At 52.2% G+C, this 23,373-nt stretch overlaps 6 protein-coding genes across 6 annotated transcripts; 2 read left to right on the forward strand and 4 right to left on the reverse strand.

Annotated features, from left to right (window-relative positions):
* Positions 1-1,169: 1,169 nt before the first annotated feature.
* On the reverse strand, positions 1,170-2,753 carry QC761_705640 (uncharacterized protein; the record flags this gene model as incomplete). Its single annotated transcript, XM_062882126.1, has 3 exons — positions 1,170-1,348; positions 1,394-2,471; positions 2,532-2,753. The coding sequence occupies 3 exons, from the start codon at positions 2,751-2,753 to the stop codon at positions 1,170-1,172; spliced, it is 1,479 nt and encodes a 492-aa protein (XP_062728132.1).
* An 840-nt stretch (positions 2,754-3,593) lies between these two features.
* On the reverse strand, positions 3,594-4,865 carry MOH1 (protein yippee-like moh1). The gene is made up of 2 exons (XM_062882127.1): positions 4,203-4,865; positions 3,594-4,110 (listed from the first exon to the last, which is right to left on the reverse strand). Exons 1-2 carry the CDS (start codon positions 4,299-4,301, stop codon positions 3,877-3,879), a joined length of 333 nt encoding a protein of 110 aa, XP_062728133.1. The 5' UTR covers positions 4,302-4,865; the 3' UTR covers positions 3,594-3,876.
* A 193-nt stretch (positions 4,866-5,058) lies between these two features.
* Positions 5,059-7,986, reverse strand: QC761_705660 (uncharacterized protein). The gene is made up of 2 exons (XM_062882128.1): positions 6,457-7,986; positions 5,059-6,402 (listed from the first exon to the last, which is right to left on the reverse strand). The coding sequence occupies exons 1-2, from the start codon at positions 7,186-7,188 to the stop codon at positions 5,338-5,340; spliced, it is 1,797 nt and encodes a 598-aa protein (XP_062728134.1). The 5' UTR covers positions 7,189-7,986; the 3' UTR covers positions 5,059-5,337.
* A 3,170-nt stretch (positions 7,987-11,156) lies between these two features.
* QC761_705670 (uncharacterized protein) lies at positions 11,157-13,781 on the reverse strand (the record flags this gene model as incomplete). The annotated part of the gene is made up of 1 exon (XM_062882129.1): positions 11,157-13,781. The coding sequence occupies one exon, from the start codon at positions 13,779-13,781 to the stop codon at positions 11,157-11,159; it is 2,625 nt and encodes an 874-aa protein (XP_062728135.1).
* A 290-nt stretch (positions 13,782-14,071) lies between these two features.
* CLU1 (Intracellular distribution of mitochondria) lies at positions 14,072-18,742 on the forward strand (the record flags this gene model as incomplete). The annotated part of the gene is made up of 4 exons (XM_062882130.1): positions 14,072-14,621; positions 14,690-14,785; positions 14,846-14,904; positions 14,963-18,742. The coding sequence occupies exons 1-4, from the start codon at positions 14,579-14,581 to the stop codon at positions 18,740-18,742; spliced, it is 3,978 nt and encodes a 1,325-aa protein (XP_062728136.1). The 5' UTR covers positions 14,072-14,578.
* Positions 18,743-20,480: 1,738 nt separating this feature from the next.
* On the forward strand, positions 20,481-22,929 carry FKH2 (transcription factor; the record flags this gene model as incomplete). Its single annotated transcript, XM_062882131.1, has 3 exons — positions 20,481-20,579; positions 20,746-22,742; positions 22,806-22,929. The coding sequence occupies 3 exons, from the start codon at positions 20,481-20,483 to the stop codon at positions 22,927-22,929; spliced, it is 2,220 nt and encodes a 739-aa protein (XP_062728137.1).
* Positions 22,930-23,373: the final 444 nt, after the last annotated feature.

Here is a 23,373-nt window from a genome sequence, read left to right on the forward strand (position 1 = left end):
AGAAACCGCCCCCCCAAAAAAAAAAAAAAAAACCCCGGTGAGATTTTAGAGGGCGGTTGGCATCGGGAATGAGACAGACCGACAGACAGACAGACAAGAAGAAGTTTGTGATGGGAGTACCTTACCTTGGAGCAGCTATTCGGGAAGAAAAAAAGGATATTGTGTGGTCGGAATCCCTTGTTTGACAACGAGACAGGATTCCCGAGAATGGAAAAATCGTCCGAACATTCAGCCTAAGCCAAGGAGGGGAGGGGTCGGGGGTGTTACACGACAGACAGATAACTAAAAACATCAAAAAACACACAACATCGAGGATTCCCCAGCGGTCACCCAACCTGAGTCCTGGTTCGACTCTCAGCTATTTTGAAAATGAGGGCAGAGCGGACGGGATACCGGATATTTTTTTTTTTTTTTTTTTTTTAGCTGGACATGATCGTATGTGCTATTCAACTCCGGAATTGGGCCCTTTTGCATCCTCCCGTTGATATCGTCAGACAACAGACATGATGAATTCCCGAACAAATCCAACAAGTTTGCTGTCCCATCTCTTTCGCTTATTCAAGGGATAAATGTATAAAGAAGATATTCTCAGGTTATAATTCAACACATCAGTCCTCAAAAGCCACACGGGGGTGAGTAACAATACAAAAAAGAAAAACACAGAAAAAGATCTAGAAGTAAATAAGTCAGTAGCACCGCAGCAAAATCTTGAGCCCATCACATCATCATGATTCTCTCTGTCAAGTAACTAAGGAAAGACAAAAGGTCAACATCAATTATTCCAAAAACACAGATATTAAAAAGGCATCCCCCATGTATCTAACTCGGCCTTCTCTCATCCCAAATACAGCATGTCTCTCTCTGCCTGCCACGATCTATCTAGTATACATCCAACAAGCTGCAAAAGACTAAACAACAAACAAAGATGCTATTTCAATTAACTCCACGCTTTTTTGGTTATCATGAGCTTTTCAAGCGGACCAAAATGCTGCCTTCACACAAGACTTTCCCCTCCTCCCCTGATCACCTCTCCTCCCCTCCACACCCCTTTTGCCGCTCTTTTGCCTTTTCTTTTGTTTGTGTGTCCAGCCACCCCAGCCAAGTCATAAACCGTCATCAGCTTTGAATCTTGTATGTACATCTGGGTCGTCAGAGAACCGGCTGTCAATCTATGCCGACGCGGTGGTGGTGGACTCGAGGGTGGCCTCGACAACAGCTGAGGGCTGGTTCTCGACCACGGCGACGAGGTCCTCGGGCTTGACCTCGGCGATGTAGTTGCCCTTGCCGTTGTAGCCATTGTAGCCATTGTAGCCATTGTAGCCATTGTAGCCATTGTAGCCATTGTAGCCATTGTAGCCATTGTAGCCATTGTAGCCACCGTGGCCACTATAGCCAGGGCCGCCATAGCCATTGTGACCAGACTTGTGCCCTTCATTACCGTAGCCAGGACCGCCATAGCCGTTGTGGGCAGACTTGTGCCCTTCGTTGCCATAACCAGGGCCGCCATATCCAGACTGGTGGCCACCATAGTTTTGCCCATCGTGTCCATACTTGTTCCCATCATGACCGTGCTTGTTCCCATCATGACCATACTTGTGCCCTTCGTTACCATAGCCAGGGCCACCGTAGCCAGACTCATGAGCACCATATCCAGAGCCGTGCCCACCGTAGTTGTTGCCGTCAGGGCCACCATAGCCAGAACCGTGAGAGACACCACCGTAGCCGCCTTGGCCGAACCTGTGACCATCGTGACCATAGCCAGAGTTGTGACCGTCGTACTTGTTGCCATAGCCGTCATTGCCGCCATAAACAGAGCCATGGCCACCGTAGTTGTTGCCGAAACCATTGCCGTAGCCGTCGTAGTTGCCATGGCTGTTGTGGGCGCCACCATAGCCGCCATAACCGGAGCCGTAACCGCCGTAACCGGAACCGTGACCACCATAGTTGTTGCCGTTCCCGTAGTTGTCACCGTGTCCGCCGTAGTTGCCGAGCCCACCATAGTTGTTAACCCGGCCACCATAGTTACCACCAGGTCCGTAGTTATTGCCGTGGCCACCGCCATAGCCGCCGTAACCGCCACCGTACCCGCCCTGACCACCATAGCCCCTCTGGCGGCCATCGCAGTTATCATAGTTGTGGCTATTTTGGTCGCAGTAACCCTCCGAATCATAGCCGGAAGGTGAGTAGCCAGCGCCGTAGCCTCGACCACCACCATAGTTGTTGCCGTCATACCCGCCATAGCCGCCACCACCGTAGCCCTTGCCACCGTGCTTCTCGATCCATCCGGGGGGAACGGGGCGGAGGCAGCGGATGCGGCCGTTGTACTTCTTCTCAAGGTCGTAGCAGCCCTTGAAGAGGATGCCAAAGTACTGGCCACCGCACTCGAACTTGCCGTGCTTGTCCTGAAAGCCACCGAAGGCGGCAGCCAGACCGTCAACGTAGACGGACTTGCGGTAGTCGGCTACTTTGGTCTTGAAGAAACATGTGTCAGTTAATCAACAAGCAAGCCTTGATAGGGCAGGGAGGCTTACATCGCAGTTGAGCTTATTGCGGTATTCGTTACCGTTGTTCTTGTTGCAGTCGCAATTGTCATAGACGGTGAAGTCGCTGTAGCTGGCCAGATCCGTGACGGCAGTCAGGTTTACCGCAGGAGGAGGGATAGTGTTGAGATCGAGCTCGGGAGTCGGGGCCGCTCTGATGCCGTGGGCAAGCACCAAGGCCGCGAGGCCGGTGCGGAGGGTACTCAAAGACATGACGCTGGTACTCAGAATGCTGCTCAAAGAAATGAGGAGAATGCGAGGCTGGTTGACTGGATGAAAGAGGGTGATGGAGGAATAAGCTGATGGAGGCCTGGGAGAGATACTGGGAGCTGGAGTTCTTATGTTTTGGCTTTGCCCCTATCTTCGCGCCTCATGTGCGGATGGAATGCCCTTTGACCTCATCTCGGCATCATGAACATGACTCTTGAGCTGCTATGGACGAGAGTCCGACTGTTGATGTCCACGATGTGGAGGGGGCTAGGGGATGGGACCATGGTTTTTCTGTCAAGTTTGATCATGGAACACGAGGCCAAGATTGAGTCCGCACACAACCGATCTGTCGAGTGGTGTTTTCCCTGAATTGGTCCCTGACCGAAGTTAAGTCATCCCCGTGGCGTCGGAGGTGCGAAAGTCAGAAGAATGGGGACTGAGATATGGCGAACAAACTGGATTGGCTGCTAAAGTGCGGAGGGCGTGGTGCCTTAGTGTTGGTTTCCTCGCGGCGGTTGCCGCCAAAGCTTCAGTTGACTTCATGATCGTGGTAGTAGCATTGGTTGCCGTATGCACTTATTTGAGTCAGCATCTTCTGGACTCTGCCATGACAGAGGGGATGTCCGAAGAGAAGAAAGAGGTTTCTGTGATAGAGTCCTTCTTGACGGCAGTCTCTTTGGTAGCTCTTTCCTTCTCTCCACGATGGCTCCTTCCCTGTCTGCGGGCTTTCCCTCTGTGCTCTTTCATTGTCATTCCACCGTTCCTTTGGACCCTCACGGCTCCTTCCTCCTCTTGAGTCTTCATTTCCCTAGGCTCCTTCCATTTCACATACGGTACAGGGAGTGTGTATAAAGTGTGCCAACGTTACCTATCTCATATGTAAGTAGGGTACACGCTCCACACATCAATGCTGCTCTGTTCTGCAATTCATCAATCCTTCCCCCTATCTTCGTATCCATCATGTCTCAATAAACCCCTAAACCCCATGAATGTCAAGTAAACCAAGAAAAGCAAGCAAGAACCCAACCCCTTACCAATCCCAAGCAAACCAAACCCACCGCTAGACTCCAAACCCAAAAACTCCAGACCATGCCCTCTTCTTCACTCGACCCATCCCACTGTCGATTCACGTAACCTTACAAAGCAGCTCCGCCTCCAGAATGAACTTTCCCTCCTTGTACTTCTCCGAGCTCTCATACGCCCTGTCATACTTCCACCCCACCACATCCTTGCACTGCCGGCACTGTATATCCCTCACGACATGCCTCCCCGTCGTCATGTTGCGTTCCGAGGGGTCGCCCGTCTCGACGTTGACGACCGTGTTGAAGAGGTAGGCTTTGCCATGTTGGCCGCGGAAGTTCTGGTGGTGGGAAACAGGCGAGCGGTTAGCGAGTCCCCTGTTGTACAAGGAGGGGAGGGGGGAGAAGGGACAATGGAAGCGGAAGGACATACCCGCGAAATGATATCATGGGCGTTAGCCAAGTGTGCCTTACAGTTCTTGCAGCCGTAGATGACGTCCGAGTTGAGGTAGGTGTTGTAAGTTAGGCCCATGGTTGCGGTTTTGGGGGGGCGGCTCCCTTGGACCACTCTCCCTGCCTAGCTAGCTGGCGATGGGTAGCTTGATTTCTTGTGTCTTGGTTTACTTTGGTTATGACTGTTGCTGGCTTGGGCCGATATGGATGTGGTAGTTGTTATCGATGGCGGTATTCTGTGAGGTGCGAACAGGACAGATAAACACGAATTAACAGGCGGTAAGGCAGCACGAGTCGACAGTAGGCAGGAAAGCACGGGATCTGGTTCGGATATCGGATACTGGCTCTCTCGAGTCAACACCTCGGGATCAGGGATCGCTATCGGGGGCGTCGGGAGTGTCGGGATTGGGCTACTTCGGCAGCGGTAATGAACAAGTGGTGAAACAGACGACAGTACAGGTGCAGGAGATATCCCAAGACAAGGCAAACAAACACAAGAGAATAGTTGGGAAGTTATCACGGGACGAACCCCGAACCTTGATGGATAGGATGGAGAAACAAGCAAATGGCAAGCAAGTGTAATGATGACCAGCGATAAGACAAGGGCACGTGGGCACACCTGGCAGCGTTGATAAAGAACGAGGTTCCCAGTGAAGGCCAAGGGTGACCGCCGCATTTGGGGGAACGCCGGAACGACGTCACGAGCGTTAGCCCCCAGGCGGAGCTGTTGGGTGTTGTCAAATGCGGGGTCGACTCCTCCCCCTGTCACTGGGCAGCATGCTGAGTGCCGTGTGACCCCCTGAATGGTAACAACAACACACCGAAGAGAAGCTGAAATGCAACCGTGGAATGGAAATATAGATAATCAAATATTTACAATATGAATGTTGTTGTGTGAGATCCAAAATATTCTTGGTATCTATCTTCTCATCATCATCAGGCTTGTCTAAGCCTTTTACTTCCTCTCCTGAATCGCTGCGCGATACCTCGGGTGAGCGCCAAAATCGAATTATCCCAACTCCAGAAAAACAAAGAAAAATATGTACAAGGGAATGAAAATAAATATGCAATGCCTCCTACCTCCTCTCACTCCCCTTTCATATTCTATCGTGTGACTACCACGAAAAGGCCTCCTCCACAAAGTCCACGGCTCCGTTATACTGCTTATTTCTCACTGCCCGCCTGACCTCATCGCTCAGCGCGCCTGGCCCGCACACAGTCACAGCCATGGTGCCGATCTGGTTTTCCATCTCCATACCCAGCAGTGTGTCGATGTTGGGCCGGCCGGGGAACATCTGTACTGTCGAGCTGGGGCTGTGAATTTCCTTGGTCGAGCGAGGCCTGCTGACGAACAACATGATCTTGAGAACCTCGCGGCGCTTCTCCATGGCCAGAATCTCGGTCATCCAGGGGCGAATCCATTCGAGGTGCTCAGGAGTCTGGATCACCCAGACCATGATGACCTTGCGAGCAGCAACTGTCCCGTTGCTATAACCGGCGACGAGATCACGGACGTGGGGAACGGCCTGGGTCACACCAACACCACCGGCAAAGAGCATGACTGTTCCGTACGAGTGAAGTTGATGAGAGCCGCGATAAGGACCCTCGACAAGACAACGGGTAACAAGCTTTCCGTCGGGGTTGGCGGCCGCGCGGCTGTACAGCGCACCAGTGAAGCCGGTGCGGCCACGGATGATGAAAGAAACAGACGTCTTCTTCTGATACAAGACATCGTGGCGGTCCATCGGGAGACCCTTTTCACCGTCGAGCTGCTCAGCTTCGTCGCTCCAGGCTACGGTGAAAGGGTGAGATTGCCAGAAACCGATAGATGGCATGTAAAGGTAGGCGTGCTGTCCGGGCCGGAAATCCCAAGGGCGGGCCATGCTGACAGTCACGCGGCAGGCACCGCCAGGGAGAGCCTCAACGAGAGTCTTGGTCCCACCGGCTCCGATGTTGCGATATCCGACACGAAGGAAACGGGCAGCACGGTCAAAGATCCACAGGGCACAAACGGCGTAGAGATACTTGAGCTGTGGGAGCTTCTTGAGGTCGAGGTGGTACCAGAGACCAAGAACCGCCAAGATTGCGAGGGCGATATGGGCAATCTTGAAGGTCTCATAGTAGGCGTGTCTGAAAATACTGGATGCCTGAATGCAAAGGGCAATCATGGCACAGGTCGACTACAGAACTGTGTTAGCCATGTTCCTCGATACATTAGATCCAAGATAACTTACAATGAATCCCCACATCAGAAACTTGACGGTGATGGCAGTGTTGAAAGCAGCGCTCCAGCCGTTCTTGGAAGCATTGCCAACCAACCAGGCCACTGTGTGGGCAACAGACTCCAGCATGACAATACGCCCAAACCAGCGGTGAAGAAGATTGAAGGTGTCGAAAGAGATGCCGAGAAGATTGATGAGAGGGTTGTTGCGGCCAGCCATGAGGAACAGAGGGATCATGTTGACAACAGCGAGGTATCCGGTCCTGTTTCTAATGAGTGCCGCAACTTGACCAAGAGGGCCGGAGAAGTCGATGGTCATGACGCAAAAGGCAACGTTGGTGCCAAGGTAGGCCAAGAGGAAAAACAGCTGAAGACGGGACGGAAGAGTGCCGACATTGAGGGCCGAGCTGATCTGGAACTCGCGGTTGTGCCTCTTGCTGAAGATGGGTGCGTAGAGGATGTTCTTCTGGAACCATGAGTAGTTGTGGGATGGCTTGGCGAAGTATCGCTGTTGGTCGTTGTGAAGGCAGGTTACCGTCCTGACATATCGGACCAAGACTGTGGTAACTCGCCAGATGAGCAGGGCTCCTGAGACTGCACCCAGAACAATCAACAAGTAGTGAGAAAGCATCTTGTTCACGACAGCATGATCCACGCTGCTGGTAGCTCCCCCCGCTGCTGCTCCATGGCCCCTTCCACCTGCCTGCGCGCCAGCTGTGGCATTTCCCGGAACCGATACCGACATGTTGAATCCTCCCAAATTCTGTCGAGTTATTTTGATGTTCCCGTCTCCAACAAGAACTGAATCGTGCTCCACTCTATCCTAGTAGGTGGTGTTTGATAAGTTGAATCGCAACCTATGTCAAAGGTTCATCTGATGTCGCTGAATGCTGTCGAAGCTGTACGGGCCACCGATTGTTTTGCCGAGTAGAAAAGAACGAATGCTGTGGTATCCAGATATCCTGTCCAAGTCCTGCTGGAAGGTTTGAATACCTATTGTTGAGTGGATTGAGGTGGTGCTCAGTGGGATGATGATCAAGGAACGTTGAGCTGCGTGACTGTGATTGCTGATTGTCTGTCTGTCGTCTTTTTCCCAGTACCCCAATATCTCGCTTTCTATGTCGAATGCCAACCAGATGTGGACAAAAAAAGAATGAAATTGTATGTTTAAACCACACAATGCGTGCCTCAAGGTCGCAAGGACAGAAGAGAAAGCTCTCGGCCAGTCAAGGGAGAGTGTTGATAGCAATCAAAGGGGGTGGAAAGAATGAAATGCAAAATCAATGCAGGCTGGGTGGTGCAAGGGGAAAGAGAAGGAAGTCGTCCAAGGACGAAAGATGATGGCAGATCTAGCCAAGAATCCAAGAAACCGGGGGACTGGGAGACAGATGAAGGGAGAGACGATGAAAATTGAACGGCTTGTCGACATGGGGGGGTGCGGGAAGCCCACCAGGGGGCAGCGACCCCTCCTATTTCCTAATTGGGTATCTTGCACCGGTCCGTACTGACGCGTCCCGGGGCTGGTACAAGATGGTATTTTCACAATTCCACGGCTAAACTTGCACGTTACAGCGAAAGATGTGCTGCTAATTTGAATTTCAATACCATATCTTATCATCCGATCCTGTCTCACCACCCAGCCCCAATGTTCACCTTATGACGCTCGATAAGAATCGAGACCCGACATCTGTCTTGCTCCCAGACCAGACATGGCCGCTTGCTGCAACAAGCTCGCCCTGCTTCTTCTGCCAAAGCTCGGCTGGAAGCTGATCCCAGCAAAACCACTTGACTGGATTCCTGGAGACACATGCTTCGTAATGGTGGTCCGTCCGCTCATGCATTGGCCACAAGGCCTCCTCATCCTCCGCAGCGCAGCGCGGCGGTGCGAGTGCAAACAGGTACGGGATGCCAAGACAACCAACGAACGGAGCTTCGATTGGGCAAAGGTGAAACGCCACAGGGGAAACCATCGCCTGGGGTTGTCCCTGTGCTGATCCAAGTTCCTCAGCACATCACCTCCTCCCACCACCACAAGAAAAGTCCCTCGGCCAGACTCCCAGAAAATTCAAAAGCCAAGCCCGGCTAGGCATCACGACGTAATCTCCTGTTGGTTACGGGTCTAGCCACATCAGGTAAAAGATCCCACAAACATCGAAAAACAGTCAAAACACACCAAAATCAACCGCATTTTCGTGTAGAGCTATCTAACGAATATTTTAACTACTTCTCACTATGAAAATTAACGCTATTTATATTTATAAGCTTAGTTATGCCAAGATATTAAATAAAAGCTTTGAAGCTTATATTATTAAGTTTTATTTTTAGAGCTAATAGTTACTAAATTAGTTATTGCATCAGTTATTAAGTTAGTGATTAAATTAGTTAATACATTAGTTGCTTAATTAGGTAATTATAACTTTACTTATGTAAATTATATTCTAATATTTTTTTTTTAGCTGTAATGTATACTAAAGTATTACTTATATTAAATTTTCAAGCTTTTAAACCGTATTTTATATTTATTTCACTTTAATTTAACTGACTTTTAGCCTTATAAATATATGTAGTTGTATCTGTAAAGTGCTCTTTGTGTTTTGTTATATTTTTCGACAGAAATACTAAAATAAGTTAGGCCTGTAACAAACAGGCAACTGCGCGGTGATCCCTAGCCGGGCTCCAAGCTCCGTTCCGCCACTCACGCTCCGGCCCTCCCGGAGAGAACACGATTGAAAAATAGAGAGCCCAGAAGGAGAATACCGGTGGCTTTTTTTGCGTTTATAGCTGTCCACAGCCATGCCACCTCACTGCCTATTGCCGAGTCTAGACTCTCGCTGTCCCAACCAGAGTATGACAGTAACATCTTTGCATCAATCCAGGGACGGTGACACCACAGGACAAAAAAAAGAGACAATATTAGGGATACCAAGTGAGACCAACCCTACCGGGCCGCATGTTTTTGTTTGTTGTCAGTTGTTTCCAAACCGATGACTCCTGTTGAGAACTTGCACACAATCGGTGCATTATCTTCCCAAATCGCAAAGCCTCATCCTCATCATGCCACACTCTCCGCGCCTTTTCAAAAGATGCTGGAAACTCCAGCCATAAGGCGGCCGTTGGAAGGGACCTGCTTGCCTGTCTGCCCAGCAAGCAATGCGAGGCGGCGGTGCAGCGATGCAACCTGGCCTCTCATGATAGCCCGGGGAAGGGGTCGGGGTTGCCTTACGCAAGCAGCCGTTTGAGCGTAGAGACGATAGTCGGGATAGCAAGTCAAGCTTTTGGGACAAAAAAATTGAGACAAAAAACCACCATCTCTCTCCCTGACGTACCTATCCAGATCATTGGGGAACTCTCTCCTAAACTTTCACCAACTCTAACATCGGCAGTTTTGTAAATCATCATATCTTGTTGTAAGTGTATTCGGGTAAAGTTGTCTCTCAGCTCACATCATCAGTTTTCGTGAACGAACGGCTACCCACACCATCGGAACGGTCATGAAACATTGGGCTACACTACATCCGCGGGGGGGTTCGATAGTCGTGGATGTGTTCTTCATTATCCAACATCATAGCCTTGAGAAGCGGGGTATTGCGTCAGCGTTCAGTCAGTCAGCCATGAACCATCACCAACCTACCCACCTGCCCTTACATTGCTGTGTGTGTGAGGAAATGGCCCGAATAGCCTCATGCAGTTGTCCACGATGTCTTTGTTTTCTGTTGTTTTCGTCATTTCCCACCACCTCCACTACACCATTCCTCACCGTAAGAAAGCATCCGGTTGGTGGAAACCTCTCCTGCTACTCCTTCTCTGTACCTTGGCTACGGTAGAGACACCGCACCCACCCACCGTACACCCAACTGATCAGCCGTACAAAGCGAGATGATATCTGTAAACCCCAACTTTGTAATATCCCATGGTTCACACCCTTTCCCCAAAATCTCACTCAGCAAAAGGCGGGCCGGCAACCCGCATAATCATCATCACCAAGGATGTCGAAGATCTCAAACAACAATACCACTACCCATGGGTATCACGGAGATCATATCAGATGAGCGAGATGATGATATGAGCAACAGCATGGATCTAAACCCGGGTTTTCATGCCTAATTGATACTAATAAACGGGATGTGGGTTGGGTTGACGGGCAGCTCCAAGCGAGATGGCTTCAGTGTTTCAAGTTTTCTACCATGTCCCGCAGTAAGAATTGATACCTAACCAACCGTTACCATGTGACGATGAGATGGAAAGTCTGATGGGACATTCTCTACGACGACACGTATCCAATATCTTCTCACACCACATTTCTTGAAAACTTCATTACAATTATTCCCTCTGTACAGATATGTTCAACGGTCCATGATGACCCTCTACCCTGTACCAGTCCTTGGCAACCTGCATCACACCTAGTCTATTAAAAAATGACTCCAGGAGCCCAAACTCCAAAAGACTGCTCAAATCAAGAGACATTCCTTAGTTTCCAACAATATACGTCTCACCAACCGCATCATAATGTACGCATGTGAGGGTCTGAGCTCACTCTTCCCATCCAAACAAAATTACACACCCATAGTTATAATCCCAAACATAGTTCCAACCCCATCATGCAATGCCATACCTGCCCTCCCCGTCTTATTCCCATCCAAACCAAGCTTGTAGCGTGCTCAAAACCGGCCAAATTCAAACATGGCCCCATCTCAAGGTAGTAGTAGTAATAGGTCAGAGAATAGACAACTCATCCTCACTATCATCAGTCGCGCTATCCCCAGCCCCAAACGACACTCTCGACGGCCTCGCCGGCCGAAACCTCGCAGGCTTGTTCCTGTTGAGCCAACTTCTCGTGCTATCTCTCGTCACCAACACCTTCTTTCCTGAACTGTTTCTTCCGTCCAAGTCCATCCCTAGCTCATCACCACCTCTGGTGATCGGTCTTGATAGCCGTCTTGGTCTGGCCGAGAGGAGGCATTTCGGAACAACACGGCTTGGTTTGGTAGGCGATGAGGGCGGTTGGTTAAACCCGCCGTCGTCGTCGTCGTTTTCCGGGAAAAAGTTCTCTTTGTTGTCCTCAGCTTCTGATTGGTCGTTTTGTTGGGCTTCGGAGGGGGAGGGTTCCGTGATGGGAGATGTTGGGTCCATATCGTCGTCGTCCTCTGACGCTGAGGAAGAGTTGGGTGCTGTGCCCTGCTCAATGCTGTCTTCTTCCGTGGCAGATGGAGGTTCTTCATGCTCCAAATCATGCTCGCCAAAATCCACCAGATCTTCCGCGTCGACATCATTCTCATCACTGACTTCATCCCCATGGTAGTCCTCTTGACTCTCCTCCTTAGAGTCCAACACCTCCCCAATCCCTGTTGATCGTGTTGCCATCGAACCACGACCAACCCCCTTCTTCCCCCCCACCGTCCCAGGCGTAGCAGCAACCCACTCACTAATAACATCATCCCATTTGATACCCGAAAAATTCCCCCTCCTCCTCCCCCCCTCCGGAACCGGCGTAGCAGCCGCGTTCATCTGCGCCCTCAACCTTTCCGCAAAAGCATGATCCCTCATGTTCCCCGTATTTTCCGCCACGCGAAACGCAGCATCAACCTGGATATTATTCAATGCCCCCCTGGGCAAATCCAACTTCTGAAGCTTGTCGCACAGCTGCAAAAGATACATGTGCGTGTCCAACCTCGTCCCACGAACGCAGTACTGCACTATCGATGCCAACAATGCGATGGTGGCATCATACTGAAGCATCAGACTGGCGTTTCCCTTGCAATTGAGCACACCCCTCCATGATGACTCTATCACCGCAGAAGAGGTAGTCGTGTCGACGCAGAGAAAGGAGCAAAGAGCAAAAAGGTAGGTTCCGAGCTTGCGACCTTCCTTTTTGCGGTGTCTGAGTTGTTTGGTGCACGTGTCTACCACGTATTGCACCCTTCGTCGGATGGTGGATGTTCGGTCTGTTGAGGACGAAGCAGCTGCCCCTTGGTCCTTTCCTTCCTGGCTAAGAAGAACGGCAGCTCCGAGTGCTCCGATGGCGTCGACGAGTTGACTTTGTGGTTTGCCGCGAATGCGGGTTTGAGCAACGCCTCTTGGTCGGGTTGGTGAGGCATGGTCGCAGAGAAGTGTCAAAGTGGTGGTGGCCAGCTCAACCACATCATCGCATGGCTTCATTTGTGCTATCCGGGCGATGGTTGAATGCCATAGTTTTCTGAAGCCTCCCGTCAGAATCCACTCTGATGGTAGGAACCCACCTGAAAGTAGTGAAGCTACTTTATTGGGTGTAAGATCAGTGCTGTGACCCAGCGTTTGGATCACTCGTATGGGACGTAATGCTTGACAATGATCAAAGTCATTGTCCCTCGAAGCTGGTCTTGGGTACTGGCGGTATATGAATGTATCGATAAGCGGCATGAATTCATTGCTCGGTAGGTATTCGTGGCATAATCTGATCAGCAAGGTCACTATGTTGTCGTCAAACAATCCCTCTTCAGCGGCTTCATGAACAATCTGTATGCTGTGAGCTCGTACAGCCAGACAGAGATTCTTCCAACCATCAGCAGGCCCTAGGGCTTCCAACTCGTCGTATATTTCGAACGAGACGCCGCAGTCTTGTGGTTCCGGTTGTGAATCCTGATCCTTTTCGATCTCTTTCTTCTCCCAACGTATGTAGGCTGGTATCTTCCGGAGACACATTGCCATCAGAGACCTGGGAGCCGCAATATTCTCAACGCGGTCCGGCCTGGTCTTTTTCAACAATGAATCCAGGGCTTTGACGACATGATAAAATAGCGCAAGCCTTTCGGGATCAATAGATGAACGAAGGCGGGCTAGTTCCTCGTCAAACCTGCATCTCTTGACGCAATTCGAGTGGCCGCAGACTGTTATCTCAATTCTGTTTTCATGGATAACAGGAGAAGACTGCTCGTGGTTTCTGATGCGACGTAGATGTGGTGTTGGGAAAACGGTATCTTGGGAAGGCCTGACTCCTGGTAGATTCCGTTGTCTTACTGTACCATCTCTCGGGGGTGTGGTTGTCGCTGATGATGGATCCTCGGCTGGTGACCTTTGCGATCCTTTCCGAGAGTATTTCCGAGTCACTTTCTTTTTGGTCGAGTACTCTTCATCAGACTCGGGATATCCTCTGTCCCTCTTGCCGAGCACGACACTTTTCCGTGGCCGGCCTCTTGTTATTTGGCTCTGCTGGGGCTGTGTTGAATCCGAGTTGCGCCTAACTGCAGCCTTCCGTTCCTTGATCTTTTTCAGAGCGGCGATATGGGCCAAGAGAGGACGGAGCAAACGGTGGCATTGTTTGGCAGTCCATAGCCCCTGCATCACGGGCGCGGACGCCCTCATTTGTGGCCGTTATAGAGTCTTGATTTTCCAAAAGATCTAAAGCGTAACCTATTGTATTTATGTACGAATAGGCATGGATAGCGATCGCAGCGGCGTGCGTAATAAGTCGTGTAAGTCAAGTCGATGAGATGCCGCGATGAATGAATGAAGTGAATGTTTTCATTCGTTGTCTGGGGTCAATATGTTTACATCATCCCCGGATGCGGCCTAGCGTGCCACCCAGGATTCTGGAAAGTCGCCAACCCGCCAAGTCTCCCGCACCGCATCGCTGATGCTCAAATCCCGACTCGCCCGACTCGTGCCGAGAGGTGACGAGAGGCCCGTGTGTGGGGTACTTGGATACTTGACTCAGTGGGTTGATCACTGAGCCGGCATTGTTTCCGCCCCGCCCCGTTAGGCCGGCCTGAAATCTGCATCATAGGTTGCCGGCAAAGAAAAAAAAAAGTTAGAAGAATATTCAGCGCAAAAAAGATAAAAAAAGAACCCCCCATCAGTTGGCTCAGATCAAGCGAAAGAAAAACACAGTCCTTCTGTCCGCTATAGACTGTCTCTTCCTTCCCTGGACGCCTGTATATTCTTCTGATTGGGCCTTTCTTTCCTTTCCTTCCAATTCCTTGGCTCGACGCTCGACACTTCCAATTTTTTCACCCACTTTTTGCTTCGACAGCAAATCTCGAAATACCAACGGCTGGAGGTCGCACCCACATCTTTATAGAACACATTCTACAGCCGCCTTGTCTTTGCTCAGCATTGCATCCTTGCGATATCGGCAACTTAGAAAAAGAAATTAAGTCAACATGGCTGACGCAACATCCACCACTGCTGCTGCTGCCCCTCCCAGTATGCGACCCCTCACTTATATGATGATGGTGGTGGTTCTGCTTGTCTAACACACGAAAAACCTACAGAGGAGCCAGTAGCCGACGAGCAAAACGTCGAGAAGCCTGCCGAGACCCAGACCGAGGAGGTGGTGGAGGAGGAGGAGGAGGAGGAGCAGCTTGAAGGTGTGTGACCACCTACCCACCTCATCTACACTATGCCATCCTCTCTAACCTTCCTGATAGACGCTCCCTTCATCGTCAAGATCGTTCTTCCCCACGACGATAAGACCTTTGAACTCCCGGTATGTTGTGTGGTTTCATGTATGGCGCTGGAGGCAGTATGCTAAGACAGAAGCGCAGGTGTCACCATTGGAACAAATCCACGAAATCAGACAATCGATCATTGAACACCCGATTGCCGTACAATACTCGTGTTTCCACCTCGAGCACAATGGGCAGCGCATAAACGACTTCATCAACGTTTCCGATGTTGAGGGCCTCGCCAACAATTCAGAGTTGCATGTGGTGGAGGACCCATACAGCGAAAAGGAGGCCAGAATTCACTTCATCAGGGTCAGGGAGTTGATTGGCGCCGCCGGGGACCGTACCGACACGGTACAGGGCATCCTGTCGGGTGCTTCGGTCTTTGACGATGTGGTAGCCGAGGCTGACAAGCAGGCCGGGGCCGAGGTCGCTGTCCAGGAGTACAACTTCGAGGCGGGTGTGAGCCCCTCCATTTTGCTTCCCAAGGAGCACGAGGCTGCGCCAAAGACTGTCAAGCTGATCACCTTGTCCTCATGGAACCCTCCTCCTGCGCCTCTCAGGCAAAAGGGCCACTTGCTCTACCTGACCATCACAACAAACGAGGGCGAGCAGTTCCAGGTTACCTCCCATGCCGGTGGTTTCTATGTCAACAACTCTTCCAACAGCAAGTTCGACCCATCACCGAAGCAGGACAAGAAGGCTGGTGTTATTTCGGCCCACTCCTTGTACACTCTTCTTGGGAAGCTCTCACCATCGTTTGCTGAAAGCTACGAGACCTTCCAGAAGTTTGCTAATCGCAAGGATCCCCTCGCCACTTTCCAGATCGGCAACACTGTGCCATCCGCCCCATGGCTCGTGCCATCCACCTCCTCACCTTTGGTTGCTCACATTGCCGACCCTACGAGATCACAGGAGACCTTCCTCCTCGGTGGTGCCGAGAACACCGACTCGCTCCGTGACTGGAACGAGGAGTTTCAGTCTGCCAGAGAATTGCCCAAGGATACCATCCAGGACCGTGTCTTCAGAGAGCGACTTATCGCAAAACTCCACGCTGATTACAACGACGCTGCTGCTCGCGGCGCCGTTCTCGTTGCTCGTGGTGAGGTTGCTCCTCTCAACCCTACCGAGGGCCGGGATGCGCAGATTTTTGTCTACAACAACGTCTTCTTCTCGTTCGGAGCTGACGGCGTCGGCACCTTCACCAGCGAGGGTGGCGACGAGGCTGCCAAGGTTGCTACTGGCAAGGACGTTTTCGGTGTGAAGCTCGTGAACCAGCTCGACATTGACGGTCTTTACACTCCTGGCACCGTTGTCGTTGACTATCTTGGCAAGCGGATTGTCGGTCAGAGCATAGTACCTGGCATCTTTAAGCAGCCCGAGCCTGGTGAGAACCAGATTCACTACGGTGCTGTTGATGGCAAGGATGTCGTTGCTGCCGATGAGGCCTTTGCCCCCGGCTTTGCGACGCTTGCTAGCTATCTGCGGGTCAAGAAGCACGCCGTTTGGGACAAAGAAAACAAGCGCCATGATCTCGAAGCCAGTGTTGAGATGAAGGGCCTTCTTGGAACCGACGGTCGCAAGTACGTCCTTGACTTGTACCGCATCACCCCCTTGGATATCCAGTGGATGGAGGAGGCCAGCCCCGAGGGTGCTGAGTACCCCCACCGCATGACTGTCCTCCGTCCTGAGCTCGTTGAGTCTTTGAGCAAGCAGAAGGCCCGCGAGTATCTCAGTGCTGAGGTCAGCAAGCGTGACTCTAAGAAGACCAAGGAGGTTAAGGAGGAGACCAAGGAGGAAGCCAAGGAGGAGGCCAAGGAGGAGGCCAAGGAGGAGGCCAAGGAGGAGGCCAAGGAGGAGGCCAAGGAGGAGGCCAAGGAGGAGACCAAGGAGGAGATCAAGGAGGAGGAGGAGAAGAAGGAGAGAGAAGCCAAGGAGGAGGGTGCCGAGGAGGCCGAGGAGAAGAAGGAGGAGGAGAAGACTGATAGGATAGACATGTCTGGCTTCAAGTTTGCCCTGAACCCCGATGTTTTCAGCGGCCAGGTCCCCCAGACCGACGAGGAGAAGGAGGAGATGGCCAAGGACGAGCAAGACGTCCGTGATGCTTGCAAGTATCTCACCGAAACCGTCATCCCCACTCTCCTGCGCGACCTCAAGGAGTCAGATATCAGCTTCCCCATGGATGGTCGCTCTTTGAGCGCTCTCCTCCACCGCCGCGGTATCAACATGCGCTACCTTGGCAAATTGGCCCAGAAGAGCGTTCCGGAGACGACCGACATGGAGGAGAAGGTTGATGGCGATCGTCTCAAGTGCTTCCGCGAGGTCTGTGTGCGCGAGATGATCGCCCGAGCGTTCAAACACATCGCTGCCAAGTACCTCAAGAGCCTGCCCTTGTCGCTGACCTCGGCCTGCTTCGCCCACCTTTACAACTGCCTTCTCGGCTTTGGTCTCAACCCCAAGCCCGAGGCTGAGATCGACGAGGCCTACCGCGCCCTTTTCAGCGATGCTGATCTTGCCTTTGAGAAGGTTACTCCTGAGAGTCTCAGGGAGGAGGTCCAGCACGAAGTGGCTCGCCGCTTCAGATACACTCTGGCCGAGAACTGGTACACCGAGGCCAGGCCCGTGCAGCTGCTCCGTGAGACTGCCCTGAAGCTCGGTCTTCAGCTTCAGGCCTCCAAGTTCCACTTCACCCAGGCTGAGGCTGATGCCGCCGCCGCTGCTGCTGCGCCGGCGCCTGCGCCAGTCCAGACTAACGGCCAAGCTGCCGCTGAGTCTACCGGCAGCAAGAAGAAGAAGGGCAAGAAGGCTCGTGATGCTTCCCCATCCAGCATTGTCTCGACCACGGTCCCGCACACCTTCAGCCCGGATGACTTTGTCAACGTGGTGCCCCTCATCAAGGACTCTTGCCCCAGGAGCGCCTTGGCCGAAGAGGCTCTCGAGGCTGGCCGTCTCTCTATTTACCAAGGTCAAAAGAAGATCGGCGAGGACCTCCTTCTTGAGTCCCTCTCTCTCCACGAGCAAATCTATGGCCTCGTGCACCCCGAGGTTGCTCAGATGTACCACACCCTTTCTCAGATGTATTTCAACCTAGACCAGAAGGATGCGGCCGTCGAGCTTGCCAGAAAGGCTGTCATTGTGAGCGAGCGGACGCTTGGCATCGACTCGGCCGAGACGGTGTTGAACTACCTCAACTTGAGTCTCTTCCTCCACCAGCGTGGCGACAGCAAGATTGCTCTCGTGTACGCCAGGCACGCGCTTGACGTGTGGAAGTTGATTTATGGACCGGACCACCCAGACACCATCACGACGATCAACAACTACGCGGTAATGCTGCAGAGCATCAGGGCCTACACTGAGTCTCGCCGGTGGTTTGAGGAGTCTCTCCGGGTCTGCGATCAGGTATTTGGCAGAAACTCGATCAACTCTGCCACTCTTCTTTTCCAGCTCGCCCAGGCTCTTGCCCTCGACCAGAACGCGAAGGCTGCTGTTGACCGCATGAAGGAAAGCTACAGCATCTTCAAGGCCCTCTTGGGTGCGGACGACAAGAACACCAAGGAGGCCGAGCACTGGCTTACGCAGTTGACACACAATGCTGTGTCCATTGCCAGGCAGACAAAGGAACTCGCGGCCAAGAGAGCGCGTGCCGGCTACAAGTTCACCTCGAGCGGCGTCGGCGTGGGTTCGGTCACTGGTGCGCCCGCGCAGCTTCCTGGCGCCAGGGGAGCTGCTCCTAGTACCAAGGATAGTCGTAACATCGATGAGCTTATGAAGTACATTGAGGGCGGTGACAAGAAGACCAAGGGCGGGAGCGGTGGTGGCAAGAAGCGCCCTGGTAAGGCCAACCCCAAGAGACGGGGTGGCGCTTCCGGCACTGCTTGAATCTAGTTCTTGACGTTGTCTCGCTGTTCTTTTTCCTTGTTTCGGGGCTAGCTTTTCCAGCAAGTTTGGTGCGGGAAAGGGTGAGGGGGGAAACTTTCTCGGGAACAAAAAAGTTTTTTCCATCTCTTATCATCTTCTCTCACTGTATAAACTCATAGAGCAATTTTTTTTTGCTTCCTTCCTCCATCACTCACACGGGGCGTTGGATGAAGACACATAAACATGGCTCTTATGCACAAACCTCTTGTACTTATTGTCTTTTTTCTCTTTTCGTCGTCATGGCACTTGTACATATTTTACTGCTGGAAAGGCTCAATACAAGGAAGGGGAAAAAGGGTATTATATTGATGAATAAAATGGGATGGGGGTTGAGGGAAGGAGGGAGACAAAACATCATTGACGCAAAGCGAAAAAGGTGGAAATGCAGCGATGGGTGATGGGAAAATTGGGAGGGGGGAGTTTATTTTTTGGGGGAGATACACAAGCGGGAAAAAAAATGAGAAATCTTCACTCTTACAGACTGATGTGGCTTTATTGTTTTGTTTTTGTGGTTGTGAGGTTGGGCGTTTTTTTTGGTGGGTGGTGGCTGGGGGAGAAGAGTGGTAGGTTTGTTGACAGCCCCTTTTTTTTAAGGATACTCCTGACTGGGAGGCTGGGCAGGTTTTATTTGGGGGGCTGTTTTCACATGGGAGCTTGAGGAGAGGGATTGTCTTTGTTTGCATTTTAATAGAGGTCTTGGTTTAATTACTGCAGAGTTGATTCCAGTACCTGCAGAATTGTTTGCCGACTTTGACAGGAGATGGCTCGAGACTCGATGCTCTGACAAAGTGTGGGCAGCCGTCAGTGAATTAAGTTTGAGGCGCAACCCCTTTCCTTGGTTGACTTTTTTTTATTTTTTTTTATCTCTCACAAGATAAGGTGTCAGTCAAGTGGATATCTTGGAGATTGCACATGGGACACAAAAAAGTTATTGATTTTATTTTTTTGAACTTTTGGGGACAAGGCTGGGCAGAGAATAGAAACAGGGAAAGCAAACAGCCACTTTGCCTGCCTGCCACCTCTTTTTTATCTCCGGATTGGTGAGGGACGACTCCTTTGATGACGAACAAAGTCGACGAGGATTGCACGTGCGTTTCCACAGTTGCCCCCACTGTAAGGGCGAATCCATGGCTGTGATTGGTTGAGTCGAGGGGTCGCGCGCCTTTGAATCGCCCGACGCGAAAAACCAGCGTTCGTGTGGTCAATTAAACAATCGCCCACCTTCACCAAACCAACACCAACAAAAGTGCGCCGACTCGACCAGTCCGAGGACTCCTTCGTCATTGTCTCCCAACGAAGTAATCGCGGGATCGCCCCTCCGACCACTCACACTCCACACGCTCCTTTTATACATTTTTACTTTTTTAACTTGTTACTGTCGATCAAGTTGAAGTTTATCACGGAGTACTCCCACCAGTTCCTAACCCCAGTGCGCGTGTCGCATTCAAGCAAGCTCCGAGCGACAGCTAGAAACCAGGAAGCAGCATCACCCACTCCCACTCCCAACCGCAAAAAGCTCTCTCCTTGAGCTCTCCTCAGCTGCCCTGCGGCTCAACCTCTCTGCTGTCCATTCATTCGTCCACATCCGACAACAACCCCTCACTCGGAACGCCGTCGACACCCATGGTCACAGCCGGCGCATCTTGTTTGCGACAATCCAAATAAAAAAAAAGATAAAAAAAAAACACAACATCCAACAATGCCTTCACCCCGCGCACAACGCGCCCGCAGAGAGACTCGCAGCGAGGCTGTCGTCGAGCACTCTTCCCCGTCGCGCCCATCGAAGCGTCGTAAAAAGGTACCCCATCTCCATCTCCAACCCCGCGCTGGCGCTGGCGCATTTGCAACTGAAGCCGCATCGTCAATGTTTTCTTTGAACCCCTCCCCCTCCTTTTCCTGGACCTGCATCCCACTAGCTCCATCATCATGTATGGGTCGCTAACATGTAATGTGTCAAACGATAGAATGACGACGTCGCCGAAGCTCCCGATGCGGCTGTCGAGCCTGCCGACGAGGGTGATTCCTCGCATGTCGCCGACCAATCGACCACGCCCTTGACGGACGAGGAACTTATAACAAAGGTGTCCCGTAGTCTACACGCGTCCGCGCAGCCGAACCAGCTCGTCCAGGCCAGCAGGGATCATTCAAACCTGCTTCACGAGAACAATAACGAGGGTGTTCAGGCCTATGCAAAGCTTGCCGCCTCGGACTGGACTTATTTCATCAGGCAGCTCAAGGTCAATATTGGACGCTGTCCCGACCCTCCGGCCGCACCTGCTCCTGCGCCAGCGCCGGCCGACTCTCAGGGGAGCTCGGCTCCGCCTGTCGCTGACGACAATGCCGTTCACGTCGATCTCGGACCTAGTAAGATGATTTCGAGGCTGCACGCCGTCATCTACTTTGATGGGGACCAGGAGGCGTGGCGCCTGACGGTCAAAGGTCGCAATGCGCTCAAGGTCGATGGCATTCCTTGGAGGAATGGGCAATCTGGCGTTTTGAAGAGCGGTGAGGTTATCGAGATTGGCGGGGTCGAGATGATGTTTGTCCTCCCTGTTGAGCTTAGCCCGCTCGCCATACACAAACAGTACCTGGAGCGCGCGGGAATCGGGAAGCCGGAACCAGCTGCCGCTCCCGTCCGGCCGGTCCGCCATCCGCTTCCCTCGGGTGATGGCCTTCACTCGAGCTCACCCAACAAGTCATCTCGAGGTCATGGTGCCCAAAAGACGCTGGCGCCTGCGCCTCCCGACTACAAGCGACCGGGTACGCCCCCCTCGATTCGTCGTGTAGGGTTGGGCGTCAAGGGGCCGAATGTTGATTCCACTCCCGGGCCTATCTTGATGACCAACTCGGATGTCGATCTGAGCCTCGATGAAAATGCGCACATCAAGCCCCAATACAGCTACGCTCAGCTAATCACACAGGCCATTATTTCCACGCCCGATCACAAATGCACACTGGCGGGGATTTACCACTTTATCACTACCAAGTATGCCTACTACCGCCATCAACCAGCTGGTGGCTGGCAGAATTCCATCCGTCACAATCTTTCCCTACACAAAGCGTTTGAAAAGGTGGCAAGGCACTCTGATGAGCCGGGCAAGGGCATGAAGTGGCAGCTGGTGGCCGAGAACCGCGAAGAAATGATCAAGCAAACCTGGCGTGTCGGTCGAGGCGGCCACCGCGGGGCGTCTAGTAATCCGTCCTCACCATCGTCGGCCCAGCTGAACTACATCACCTCGGGACCGCGCGATATGGCCGCAGCCAGGGATCCCGTCTCTTCTGCCCGAAAGAGAAAGGTTTCCCCTTCTGGTTCCCCGCAACCCCGGACGGTTCTCCGCACCACCGAAGCAGCGGCTCACTCCACACCCGTCCGAGCGACCAGGAAACCCCTCCCTGACGAGCCAGGAAAAGATCTTGACGGCAGCCCGTTGCCCCGGGCGGTGAGGAAGCCGGCGGCTTCGAGCGCTCTGGGCATGGTGGAGAATGCCCCCGGTTCGCCGACGCTGACGTCGAGCTACGACGCGAACGAGGATCACTTGTCGCAGTTTGTCACGCCTGCGCCGCCGAGGGTGCACCCGAGGCTGGCGCCGCCGAGCACGGCGCAGAGGCCGAGTCAGCACATGCCTACTAGTTCGCCGGCGCCATTTTGGAGGTATGCTGATTTTGGGAGCACACCGCTGAAGGCACCGGCGGGGTTTGAGGTGGGCAGTCCGACAAAGGGGGGTCCGGTGGGGGGTCTGGGGGGGGATGTGAAGGGGGAGCAGCAGGTGGCTAGCAGTCCACCGCCGGTTGTGCAATCGAGGAGGGAGAGGAGCAAGAGCCCGGTGGGGGGTGTGCCGCCGCAGAGTCCGACGAGACGAGGGGGCAGTGTGGGTGCTGTCGTCGCGCCTGGGGGGTTGGAGGATGAGGAAGGGGAGGTGGGGGGTGGGATGCCGGAGGAGGAGGGGTTTGATTTGACGAAGTGAGTAATTTTTATTTTTTTTTGTCTTGCCAATCTTGATGACAAGAAGCTAACAAAGAATAGGGGGTTCCAAAGCATTAGCAGTTTCCACGCCACGGTCGTCAAGCCTGGTTCCAATGGGGAGTCGCAGTCGCAGTCTCAGGGGACGAATGCCAATGGAGATCCTGAGACGCAGGAGGGTGTTTGAGCTTTTTTCGTACATTATTTGTTTCTGTGTGGTGGTGATTGATGTCAACACGGACACGGGCAAACGATTCATTGTTATCGCCACTCTTGTTTGGTCAAAGCTGAGGACGTATCATCCTCAGGTAACATGGGCATTTTTTTTCTCTTTTTTTTTTCGTTTCACATTGCCTGTTTTATTACCCTTTTTTTCCTATTCTTTCTGCTGAAGGGCTATATGGTGGGTTTAGGGAAAGGAAAGGGAGTGTGGGTGGTGCATGGGACACTGGTGTTGATTTGTTTTTAATTGACTGAGTATAATTATTACTCGTATGGGATTAAGGGATTATTGATTGGGGAGGCGGGGGAGGTGGACTTTTTTCTTTCTCTTGTTTTTTTTCACTTGTTACTGATATCTTTTTCTTTTTCTTTTTCGGTTGCTGGATTTATCACTAGGGGTATATGGAGT

The sequence above is a fragment of the Podospora bellae-mahoneyi genome, chromosome 7, assembly GCF_035222275.1.
Source record: "Podospora bellae-mahoneyi strain CBS 112042 chromosome 7, whole genome shotgun sequence".
NCBI lineage: Eukaryota > Fungi > Ascomycota > Sordariomycetes > Sordariales > Podosporaceae > Podospora > Podospora bellae-mahoneyi.

Coding starts and splice junctions, on each gene's coding strand:
- MOH1 (XM_062882127.1), bottom strand. CDS start 4,301: ATGGGCCTAACTTACAACACCTACCTCAACTCGGACGTCATCTACGGC. Junction 4,111..4,202: donor CCCATGATATCATTTCGCGG/GTATGTCCTTCC, acceptor TCCCACCACCAG/AACTTCCGCGGCCAACATGG.
- QC761_705660 (XM_062882128.1), bottom strand. CDS start 7,188: ATGTCGGTATCGGTTCCGGGAAATGCCACAGCTGGCGCGCAGGCAGGT. Junction 6,403..6,456: donor TTCTGATGTGGGGATTCATT/GTAAGTTATCTT, acceptor ACAGTTCTGTAG/TCGACCTGTGCCATGATTGC.